The sequence below is a fragment of the Mustela nivalis genome (assembly GCF_964662115.1).
Source record: "Mustela nivalis genome assembly, chromosome: 10".
In the NCBI taxonomy this organism is placed as follows: domain Eukaryota; kingdom Metazoa; phylum Chordata; class Mammalia; order Carnivora; family Mustelidae; genus Mustela; species Mustela nivalis.
The window spans coordinates 17,937,204-17,949,217 of NC_139029.1; the positions used below are offsets into that span (position 1 = coordinate 17,937,204).

Sequence of the window (12,014 nt, forward strand, 5' to 3'; positions counted from 1 at the left end):
CGGTCCTGGGCAGGTTTCACTCTTCAGGTCAGTCTGCATGGGGCCTCACAGGGTCCGTCCCTGTGGTCCGAGGGCATTCCTGGGGTGCGACCTCACATAAGTCTCACCATAGGCCACAGGGGGCCCCTGGAGCCAGTCAAATCCCATTCTCCATGCTAGGGTTGACTTCTCAGAGCTGGACGTTTGGATCACTGCTCCGATTCCTGTCCCACAAACACTAATCCTGGAGAAACACAGCCACAGCTGTCAGGAAGCGGAGATGCAATCACGCTGTCTTTGTGGCTCTCTGTCCCAGGGCTGGCTTCTCCGTCCTCACTGCCTAGAGTCTGGGAGAGGACCTCAGCTCGGCCCTCCTTCCCGCGTCTGCGTCTGTGCGTGGCCCTGTGCTGGCTGCCTGCCTTACCCTGGTCCCGCAGAGCCCAGACCGGCTGCAACACAGATCCTGACATTTCTGATTAAGAAAATGCATTTATTTTTAGGCTATTTGCCTGCTGCGGGTGCTGTATACATATGTATGTATATGCATATTTCCTGGCAACGCCTCCCTTTCATTTTCTGGGTAAGAGAGTCTGTTGCTAAAAAAACGCCTCCCTGTTCCAGCCGGGGGAATGTCAGGGATGTTTATAGCCGACGGGGCGCTGAGTTTGCTCTTTACAGAGGGGGCCCACTGGTGGGAGCTGGGCTGCACACCACCACCCAGCCCGGGGCCCTCCAGGAGGAAGGGCCCGCCCAGGTTGCAGCAGGAGGGAAGGGTAACAAGGCCCTGCCCCCAAAGTGAGCCTGACTGCTCCTCCTATCTGGGAGGCAGAGGCCGGGACAACTGTGACCCTTGTCCTGCAGGGACCACTGAATCCGAGACAGTGGCAGTGTCAAGTCCAAGGATTAATCTGTCACACACACAGACTCATACACACAGACGGACTCGACTGCCACCCACCCGAATCAGCAGGCTGAGATACACAGGTTCGCCTGTGTCCCACACTCTTGCCACCACACACTCCCAGACAAACATGCATTTGTGTAGACACGCTCCTACCACGCACAGATAGCCACATCTTAGTAATTGCTCGTGTTTCTGGAGCATTCACTGTGCACCACACACCGTGTGAACACGGGATCTGGATTCTCTCTCTCCAACCTCACAGTGAGCACAAGGACTCCATTTCACCAGGAAGGACACTGAGGCAGAGAGAGGTGAGGTCGCTCACCCAAGGTCACACAGCCGTGGCGTGAGGTTAGAATTAGCCAGGTCTGTCTGGCTCCGATGTTCACAACTGTACCGCACACATACAGACATACACATACCCATGGGAGCTTCTGCCATGCTGGGGAGGGGCGTTGTGGAGTGACCCCTTCTGTGGGGAGAGAACACAGGCTGCAGACCCACTTGTAGGCTTACCAGACTGGGAGGGAGGCAGTGGGCAGAGCCTCTATTAGCCCAGGGCCTCACAGGGCCAATCAGAAGCCCTCCTGGTCTCTGGATACCGCCCGGAACAGGAGCATTTGGGGGCACAGAGTACTTAGGATTTGGATTTGGATTCAGCTCTACCAGTTCTGTTCTTTGCTGTGTGATCTTGGAGAAGTATCTTCCCCTCTCTGAGTCTAAGCATCCTCACCTATGAAATAAGAATCGTGGTATTCACCTCCGAAGTTGTGAAGATAAAATAAGACACTACAATGTCTGGCACCCATCAGGAACTCAGTAACTCAAACAATAATTTTAATAAACTATAAACACATGATTTATATGTGCGTAATTACCTAATGTGAAAAATGACAGTAATTACATGCCTAATTTATACCTCCCGATAGCTCTGTGAGGTGTGGGTACTGTCATTTAACAGATGAGGAAACTGAGGGTGAGAGAGATCAGCCGACCTGCCTGAAGTCGCCCAGGCCGGGCGCCGCAGGAGCTGGCACTTGAAGACAAGCAGGAGAGGGAAGGTGCCCACCCACTGCCTGCTGCTGTCCAGCCCTGGTCTGCATGTCTGCCAGGCTGGCCCCCCTGCAGGGAGCCCACTAGGGAGGGAGGGAGAGGGAGAAGGCTCCTGTGGGGAAAACCGAGAACAAAAGACAGCTGGCTGATTAGTGGCTGTTTTGACCTTGAGTGTCTCTTCGAGGGCAGGAAGCATCCATTATTCAGGAAACCCTCTGTGGGTACCCACGGCTCCCACTGAGCTAGCTGGAGAGAGAAGTCACACTTGGCCTGAGGGGAAGAGGGACAGAGAGGGGACACCTTCCCCTTCCCTCTGGGTGGGTGCGGGGCCATCTGGGTGGGAGACCATCAGGGGATGTACAGAGCCCAGTCTGAATCTGGCCTCCACCATCTACCAGCTTCGACCTTCCTGATAACTTACTTCCCTCTCTGAGCCTCAGTTTCCTCTTCGTGTATTGGGATGAATGATGCTTTACCTTGTGGGCTATAAATGAAGTCAAGATGCAAACAGTTTGACCCTGTCTCTGGTATCTGTAGTGGCTCAGTACACAGAAGCTGTTTTATTTTTTATCCGTGAGCCTAGTCTCCCCTCTCTGTGCAGCCCATCCTTCCCCCCCCCCCCCGCCCCCAACTCAGGGAAATACCCAAAGAGGCGGAGGCGGGAAGAAGGTGGGGTCCCTGCTTTTTCATCTGTCCCCGTCCCAACCCCAGCCACAGCAGTGTACCCCACACACAGCGCCACAGACTGTAGGGGCCAGATGGCCTTCAGCCAGCAGACAGAAAGCGTCCTGCAGGGTCTTTATGGTCCCTGACAGCATTGTCCATATCACTTATAAATTTAGCATAACTTGGGTGCCCGATCTTGGCCACCAAGGCAGCTCTGGCCCCGTCCTAGAGCCCACACATCTCCCAGAGGCTGGTTGATGAAAGAAACAAAGAATAGTGCCGGTAGACAGGCCTAGCTAGGTTCAGATCCCCTCCAGCAAGTCTGTTCATGGGCATCCATGTCTTCATCAGCAACTGGGGTTGTTATTGGTACTGACCCCCAGGATGGAGCAACGGAGATCAGATGGTGGGAACTCCCAGGACAGGGCCTGGTGAGCGGGTTACCCCCCCACACTGAGCAGTCCTCCCCCACAACATTACTCTCAGCAGGGGAGCCAGCCCCAGCAGCAGCAGGCTGACAGGGGCGCTTCTGTCTTTTCACAGCGGCTCCAACAGGAGCTGGGGCTGGGCCATGGCGGGGAGCAGCAGCATCCTGGCTGAGTTCGGGTCCCTGCACCTGGAGTTCTTACACCTGACGGAGCTCTCTGGCAACCAGGTCTTCGCAGAAAAGGCAAGTGTTCTCCCTGCTCCCCGACCCTCAATGGCTCCTCCCTCTTCTCCCCACTCAGCAGGTTCCCAAACAGCAGGGGGGCCTCTGGTCACCGATAATTCAGCCGTTGCTAATACAGCCGTTGCTGCCTGCGGGAGCCCTGCGCATGCATGCCCGAAGCCAGGTGGCAGAAAGGTGCACGCAGGGAGTCATCAGGGTTCTGCCCGGGCAGGGAGGAGATGAAGCTGCCAGCGAGGTTCTCACCGGGGCTGTCAGCTCAGCGGCAGCCACGCACATGTGGAATCGGGAGAGAATGCATGAACTGAAATCCAGGCACCCGCTCCCGTTGGCAGGAATTGGCCACCGGGTGCAGAAGGCCCCTTTCCAGAGACAGTTAACTTTTTTGTGTGTGATCTGCCGCCTTCTCCTTCCAGATGCCTGCCTAACTCACGTTGTCAGCAGGCTGGCAAAGCGGTTGCACTCCACGGCAGAGGCACACGTCTGCCCTTCCTGTTTGTTACCAGGCTGGCTCAGGGCACAAGGGGTGCTGAGAGCTGGCCTCAAGGCTGTCAGCCTGCCTGACAGCTGCCTGCTCCTTCCCCTCTGTGAAGCCCTCCGGAAGAACGGGTTCCTCCACATGACCACCCATGGCAGTCGCCGTCATCTAGAAATGTCTCCTCGGGTCTAACACTAAACCCCAGGAAGGGAAGGGTTCACACATACCCTCAGAGGGTGCTTGGGCTCTGCCAGCAGCTGTCCCTCCCTGAGTCCTGCCTAAGGAGCTAAAGTCCTGCCTCTGGGAATGTCCCTTTAGAGGCCTCTCCCCTCCCAAAGCCTTCCCTTCTCTGAAGGTTAGACTCTTGGGGTGCCAGGGGAGCTGGGAGATCATAGGTTTACACCTCTACCCAGTGGCTCCCAGTCGTGTGTCCACCAGCCAGCCCTCCAACATCACCCTGCAAGCCTAGAGGAAACACATCTCCGGGCGTCACCCAGGCCTGGTAATCTGCATTTTTAATAAGCGCCCATGTGCTTTTTGATGCCAGATTTAAGAGCACTGCTTATTCAGTATGGGACTCTCCCTGAGCATTCTTAGGAAGCTCTAGAAGAGCTTTTCAGCCCCTTGATCACTTCCTCTGTGTTGGGGTTTACTACCCCCCTCTTAAATAGCTTGTCACGTCAGACCTGCCTTCAGAGCCTGTACTGGGAGGACCCTGGCACCCTGTGACACCCCGCCTTTCAAGTTCATGAAAGAAGTTCCATCCCACTTCCTGATGGGTCTTATTTGCTGATCCGTTTTCCTACCGCCAAGCCTTCCTTCCCCCAGCCTCCCATTTCCTTTGCTCTTGGGTCAGACTCCACTGGGAAGGTTGGGACTGGCTCACGCTGGAGCGGGACAGAGAGCTCACTCTAGTCCCTGGTTAGTCTGGACAAACTTGCCACCACCGCCCCAGCACTTACTATGTGTCGGATACCCTTATAGTGTTTCTGTCCACCCCTCCAGACCCTGAGGTGGGTCGTCTTGTTACCCACATTTTACAGAGGAGGAAACTGAGAGAGGTTCAGTCACTTGTCCTGGTCATCCAGCTGGTAAGTGACAAGGATCCAAGCCCAGGACTTTCTGACTCCAAAGCCCACATTCTTTGAAGACCAGATTAGTGTAGCAGGCTTCAGGCTTTCCCCCTCGAGTCCATCTGCTTGTCTCTCTGTCTCCCTCTACATTTATATTCTCTGGCTATTTTCATCCCCCAATCATGCCTCCCACAGAGGCAATTATTGGCAGTCAACAAATTGGCCCAAATTCTAGAAGCACCCGTACCCTCCAGGGGAGCTAATTTAGCCTGCTTCACTGCTCACCACCAGGACAGTCGAGAATAACTCAGGTACAAGCACATTCCTGTCCCCTATAATGGACTTCGTTAACATAAATGGATATGAAATCTCATGTGGTAAAGCAAAGTGCTGTTCCCTGGAAAGAAAGGTCTGACAGCTGAAAGGCTGCTCTCCCTGCTCCTCGCCTTGTAGATAAATCTACAAGCACGGTAGAGTACTGTCCCCGAGGGCCTTGCTGTTCTCCAGGATTCTGTGCTGGAAGGATTATGTGTCCTGCCAGAGAGCAGACCCCAAGGGATAAAGCCTTCCCTCTTCTCGCCCTTTATAACCCCAGAGGTTGCAAATCTAGCCTCTTCCTGCTCCAGCCGGGCAGCCTTTGCCGCGTGTTACTGCACGGTCCCTGCCCTGACCCGTGTCGAGCACAAGGGCTACTCTGCGTGGCCAGCTGAGCCCTGCCTCATGTCCCGGCTCTGCCACTTATGAATTCTGACCACGGGCAGGCCGCTGAAACTCCGGGATGCAGGTTTGTCCCCTGTTCCACAGAGATAGTACCAGATGGGTTGTCCGAAGGTTCCAAGGTGACGCAGGTGATGGGTCTGGGTCAGAAGGACTGAGAAATGTTCAGGGCTGTTGTTAGGGCAGGGTGTGAAGGAGCCCAGGCCTTTCCTCTACAATGGTCCTATGATGTCTGACACAATAATTTATTCCTCGTATGAAATGACTGGTATTAACAATTTCTAACCTATTAAAAGGCAGTTTTGGGACGCCTGGGTGGCTCAGTTGGTTAAGCAGCTGCCTTCGGCTCAGGTCATGATCCCAGGGATCGAGTCCCACATCGGGCTCCTTGCTCCGCAGGGAGCCTGCTTCTCCCTCTGACTCTGCCTTCCACTCTGCCTGTGCTCGCGCTCGCTCTCTCTCTGACAAATAAATAAATAAAATCTTTAAAAAAAAAAAAAAAAAGGCAGTTTTACCCATAGTTCTTACAAACGGGGCTACTATCGCTTACAGGAACCACCCCCCCGTCCCCGCCTGAAAAGGCCCATCCCCCAAAGCAGTGCACAGTGAGGAAGGGGTAAAGTGAGGGGAGTGTGGGAGGCCTAGCAGGGCCCCAGGTGGAGGGGTCAGTGCAAAGGCAGTGGCCAGGCTCCCCCGTGGCAGTGGCCAGGCTCCCCCGTGGCCATGTCCTGCCGTGCCTCACACGTGGGCCCAGGGCGCGGCGGTCTCACCACCTCCAGGCTGCGGCCTGCTATTGTCACGCAGCTCTCCCTCCTGCCTCGGCTGAGCGGTTTCCTCTTCGGATCCGAACAAGCTTCCTCCTTCAGCAGTGGCCGCTGAGCCCTGCCGGCTCCTTCCAGAAAGTGAGGGTGCATCTCTTGTCCGTTTCTTGGCAGGTCAGGAACATCCGAAAGGTCCTCAGGAAGATCAACAAGCCCTTTGGCCTCTACCCCAACTTCCTGAGCCCAGTGAGTGGGAACTGGATGCAACGTGAGTATGGGGAAGCCGCCGCCCACCTTGTGGTCACTGCCACCAGGATCCAGTGTGAGGCACCTCGGCCAAGTGAGCAGGGACATGTTTGTCAGAGCCCCAGGCCAGCGAGGCCTTTGCTCCATGCTCCCGGATGCCAGCCACTGTGGGGGTCTTCACTGCCGTTGTGTTTTGTGTCGTCTTGTGTGACAGGTGTGGTGGCTGCCCCGTCACGAGGCCTGCCCTCTGCATCCCCTGCACACTTGCTGCCTCCAGACTTCTGTCTCTTAGGGTGCCACTGAAGCCTCTTTGGTCAACCCCCAGACTAGTAGGGCCATTCCACACAGCACCATCTCTCTACTCTAGGGCTGGCCCCAGGAAAGACCACGTGTCCTCTCCCAGCCCCTTGGATCGAGTGCCCCACCTCCAGCTTTAATCCAGAGCCCAACTATATAGTGATACAAAAATCATGAATTTACCGTTGTATCTCACACAGGCCAGAATGGGTCCTGGGACTCCTGCTGTTCTCTGTTCAGAGGCTTGTGCTCAGCCAGGTGGGCGTGGGCCCGGGAAGCTCACTGAGAGCCCCCAGCTCCACCCACAGAAACAGAATGGGATTTGCAGGGACATGCAAGCTGGAGGGTGTGGAAAAGTCTCCCAGGACCCTGGGATTGCTCCTGCTAGGAGGTCACAGCGCGAATTGGTGGCGGCAGGTTCCTTTGGCCCTGCCCCCCCTCCCATGCCTCCATCATTTCTGCTGATACAGGGAGCCCTCTCCCTCTCCCCTGCCGCCAGCCCTAGTTGTTACAACATCAGCAAGGGCTTGGAGCAAAGCACGGGAGACTGATGACGGCCTGGCATGCCCTTCATCACTGCAAGCCTCGGTCTCCTCTCTTGCAAATGGGGGAAGAGCTCAAGATGGCTTTTTTGTGCACCGTGGAGGGGTGGGGGAGTAATGGTCAGAAGCTTCAGGAAATGGATTTCAGTTCATCTTCCAAAGAGGATATGTGTTGTGCCAAAAGGTAACAAGTAAAAGTAGGCAAGCAGGGCCTGGGGGTCAGGCCAGCCTGCAGGGACACCAGAGAGAAACTGCCGAGGCCTTATTCTCGCAACCCTGGGCCTCTGTGACTGCAGGTCCAGGAGGCCCAGAAAATGTGACCCAAGGACTTTTCCCCTGTGATGACCTCACCCCCAAGTGGCCTCCTGCAAGAACCACTTACAGAAATACAAGGTATTTTTAACCAAAACACACTGCCAAATCCAAAAGTGCAGGGAGAAAATGAAGGTTTGAATTACAGATTATGGCCATGGAAGACAGTTCAATAACTGTTACTGCTTTTAATTGCAAGGCCTGACTGGGTAAAGAGATAAACTACCCGACTGCCAGCCTTAGCTGCTCCGGGACAGCACAGCAGAAGCCAACGCAGCAGAAGCCATCAGGAGGGAGAGGGGTGTGACCTCCCTGTATGAGCAGCTACCTTGGCAAATTCCAGAGAGCCTCCCCACCCCCACCCTGCTCAGAAGCAGAACTTTCTTTTCAGGCTGCGCCAGGGGTCGCTGGGCTGAGCAAAGTCGGTCACCTATGGAAAATTGTTTCATATTAATAAAACATGAATGCGAGGCCTGCTAAAGGGCAGAGGGAAAGCTAGAGCCCTGCTCATCCAGGCACCTGCCTGCCTCCTCCCCGACCCCCAGCTCCGGCAACCAGGCTCATCTTGGGTTCTCTGTGGTTTCATTGGGATTTTTTGGTAATTGTGTGTTTTTCCAACGGACAAGAACATTCCCAACTTGCGTAAGCTTAGTGTGTTTACTTTCTTCTTCTTGAATCCTTGGTTAGCCCATTTGCAACCACAGGAGCTGCCGCTTGGGGAGGGAGAGTTGGGGCTGTGTCCTGGTCCCATGCCCCTGCTCCTTCTGCCCCCCGCTCCTGCTGGACACTGAGCTGCAGGGTAATGGGGGAGGCCAAGACCCTCTTGCCACTAGGACTCATGGCCAGGGTAAGTCCACCAGGCTCCTGCTGGTACGTGGCACAGACGACGAAACCCATCCTCGCAGAGTCACCTAGAGCTCAGAAGGCTGCCTGCCAGTCAGCGTGGCCCCTGGAGGGGCTTGTCTACCTGGTCAGCTGCCTGAATCCCCACTTTCCTCAGCAGGAGGGTGTGGCAAGTCCACATTCTTCCCAGTGGGGTTAGCAGTGTGAGCTGCCCATCAGCCCCAGCCTGGCAGCCTCTCCCGGGTTAGTGGTACTTTCCTACCACCCAGTTCCCAACTGTACGGTGACCACCTCTTGCTGCAAGTGTGATGACAGTATTGACGTACAAGGTCAGCAAGCAGCAGGGCCCATCTCTGCTCAGGCTCATGGACACCAGTTCATGCTCCTCTTGCATTTTATTGATCAAAAGGTGGAGGCCCAGAGAGGAAAATGGCTTGCCCTGAGCTAATGGCAGATCTGTGTCTTCCAATTCCCACTCTGCGCTCTCTATGTACCACACAGTGCTGGGGTAGGACACCGCAGGCACACACAAGCCAGAAAGCAGTGGGACCTCCAAATGAGAATCATTCCCATATCCCCAAGAGGGTGTCCTGTTGCAGACACCCGTAGAGCTCCCTGGGGGCTTGACTCCCCTCTCCTGCACACACCCGCCAGGTGGAGCCCTCAGCCACATCCTAGACACACTGCAACCACATGATGAAGTCCTAACTCTTTGGCTTGGCATTCAAGGCCCCTCCCAGCACAGCTCAAACCTCCCTTCCTTTCTTTCCTTCGGGACTTACTGGGTGTCCACGTGTGCCATACAGTCAGTGGGTGTAAAATGCGAATCATACTCGCCCCCCTCCCCATAGAGAGCCCACAGCCTGGTGGAGGAGGCAGACACCGACACCACCGCTCTGGGAGCCGCCACGGGCAAGGCACACACCCAGCAATGGAAGGACTGGCTGCCACGGAGTGCTTCCCACGTGAGGCACCGTGGGGCCAGATTTGTGTGCGCCTTCTCTCACCCGTTCCTCATGGTCCCCCCGTAGGGAAGGATGATGAGCGGGCTTATGACAATACCGAGAAAGGCCTCTCTGCAGAGGGGATGCCTGAGCTGGGGTATAGCAGTGAGAAGGTGCTAGCCATGCAAGGGGCGGCAGGGGTGTTCCTGATAGAGGGGACACCACAGGTCGGAGATGTCTGGGGAGGCAGGGGGCTAGGAGTGTCTGGGTGGCAGAGAAAACAGTGACAGGCGGCAGGCCCAAAGGAGTGTGGTGATGGCAGCCCCTCCCCCATTTCACCCCGCTGCCGGCCTGTGTGCCTCTTCTGTGGTCTGTGAGCTGGGGGGGGGGTCCCCTCAGCAGAGGCCGGCCTGGTTTGACTTGCAGCGTTCCCTAACCCCTGCCAGGCACATACCTCCTGCTCCAGCTGCGGATGCGGCATCTGCGTGCTGGACCCGGCGTGCTCCTGCCCTTTCCTCTGTGCTCTGTCCACCGTGTAGCAATGGGGGGGTCGGGGATGTGCTGTGTTGCTGCATATCTCTTCACACAGCAGGATCCAGCCCCCACAGAACCCCTCCTGCGCTTTCCCAAGGCTCAGGATTTCTCTGGTCTGTTCCAGTTTTTACAGGTCTTGAGCCCTTGCTGGGCCATGAGTTATTTATGGGGCCGGAAGGAGCTGGAAGGGCTGGTTTACTCTGGGTCTTCCTCTCAGCCCCCTTTTCTGGTCCCCACCTGTCTTCACCCTCTGACTTTGGGTCCCACTCCCCTCACACTTGTCTTCTCTGTCTCTAGGCAGAGAAACAGCACGCATTCGTGCTCTGGTTAGCTGGAAAGTAGCAGAAAGCAAGAGCTCTGCCCCCTTGGTGGCCTTAGAGGAGCCCTGCAGGCCTGCCCACAGTTGTCCCCTCCGGGAGAGGGGTTGGCCGTGCCCACCTTGCTGGGTTCTTGGGAGGTTGTTACAGATAGTACAGTAAGGCTCCGGGCCCACGTAGACCCTGGAGAAATGACAGCTTTTGATGGATTCCCTGTTCCTTCTTCTCTTCCCCCCACCGACTTTCCCTCCCTTCTCTCTTCCTACCCCCACTTTCCAGAGGAGCTGGAGATGCCCTCGCCAGCGACCCCACCCCACTTTACTCTGCTCCCATTTTCCTTCCTCTCTCTGTCTCTCTGCTTAAGTGCATCTTAACAGGAAACTGAAGTTTGCTCTTTGTTATAGCTATTAAATGCCTTTATGTTTCCCTGTTATTAATTTTTAAAGCATGTGCGTGAAGTGCTGTCCCTGTCTCGCTTCTCTGGTTAAGTGCTCCTGGTTGACCATCCTTCTCCAGAGATGGCGCTGGGTGGAGTCACTCAGTCCTGCCCCATGGGGGCCACTCCAGGCAGATGCCCCCAGGGCAAAGACGGGCTCCTCAGACCCGATTCTCCCCAACCCCTGCTCCTTGGAAACTCCATTTCTCCTAGTCTGTGCAGCAGAAGCTTGGTTTCTCCAAGTGGCTCCATATTCTGACTCAATTAAGCCTCCCGTCCCTCCTTTCCGTGGCCTTTTATGAACCTGCCCAGCATTAATTACCATGTTTGTCACCGGGTAATAAAAATCTCTGAACTCCCTGCCACCAGATTATCTTTTTAAAGAAATGCAACTCATTTACAGTTAATAACCAGAGGCCCTGCCGTCCTTGGCCTGCTAAAGGGACATGATTTATACACCTGGGTGAGCCGTGCGCTCGTGTGCCAGACAGCGGGGCTCAGGATGGTCCTGGGTTCCCCAAGTCCCGCCCTGGGGCTTCCTGTATGCCCTTGCTCCCACAGGGCTCAGAGGCTGCCCCACCCGCATGTGGCCCCCGGGGGATGAGGTGAGGGGGGTGCTTGCTGCCCAGGTGCATTCCCCCTGGGGGGCCGGCCCAGCAGCCTCAGCAGTTGGAGGTAACGTGCCGTCCTCTCTCTCCTCACAGACCATGTCTCGGTTGGAGGCCTCGGGGACAGTTTTTATGAATATTTGATCAAATCCTGGTTGATGTCAGCCAAGACAGATGTGGAGGCTAAAGATATGTACTATGAAGCCTTGGAGGTAAGATGGGCGCCTGCTCCTTCGTGGGCAGCTGGCCATTCACCCTAGCTCTGGCCCTGACCCCTGAGTGCCAGGGCCTCACCCACCCATCCCCCATGGCGAACTAGCCAGAAGAACAAGATCTTCTCCCTCCCGGCCATGTGCTTTGCACACCCAGTTGTGACTACTCAGATGCCTTGAAATTAGGGCCACATTAGCATCCTCATTTTACAGACACAAAACCCACGCTCGAGGCGGTAAAGCCGTTGGTCCAAGGTCTTACAGCAGCAGTCAGTCTGATTCAGAAATCACGGTGTCTGGCCTTCCATGAATGTCTTAGAGCCCAGAACACAGCCAGACATTGGTCTGGGAGCCCCCAAATGAGGCTGCCAAAGCAAGACCCTCAGCCATTTCCTTGCAGAGCCGGAGGGACTGTAATTAGCCTA

The 12,014-nt window shown here is 55.7% G+C and overlaps 1 protein-coding gene across 1 annotated transcript in view; it reads left to right on the forward strand.

Annotated features, from left to right (window-relative positions):
* The window catches only part of MAN1C1 (mannosidase alpha class 1C member 1), a gene marked incomplete at its 5' end in the record, with an annotated part of 136,445 nt that overhangs the window by 112,831 nt on the left and 11,600 nt on the right, over positions 1-12,014 (forward strand). The window contains 3 exons of the mRNA XM_082684700.1: positions 3,146-3,272; positions 6,473-6,566; positions 11,474-11,589. Of these exons, the coding sequence (XP_082540826.1) occupies positions 3,146-3,272; positions 6,473-6,566; positions 11,474-11,589 (337 nt within the window). The remainder of the gene's footprint in view (positions 1-3,145; positions 3,273-6,472; positions 6,567-11,473; positions 11,590-12,014) is intronic.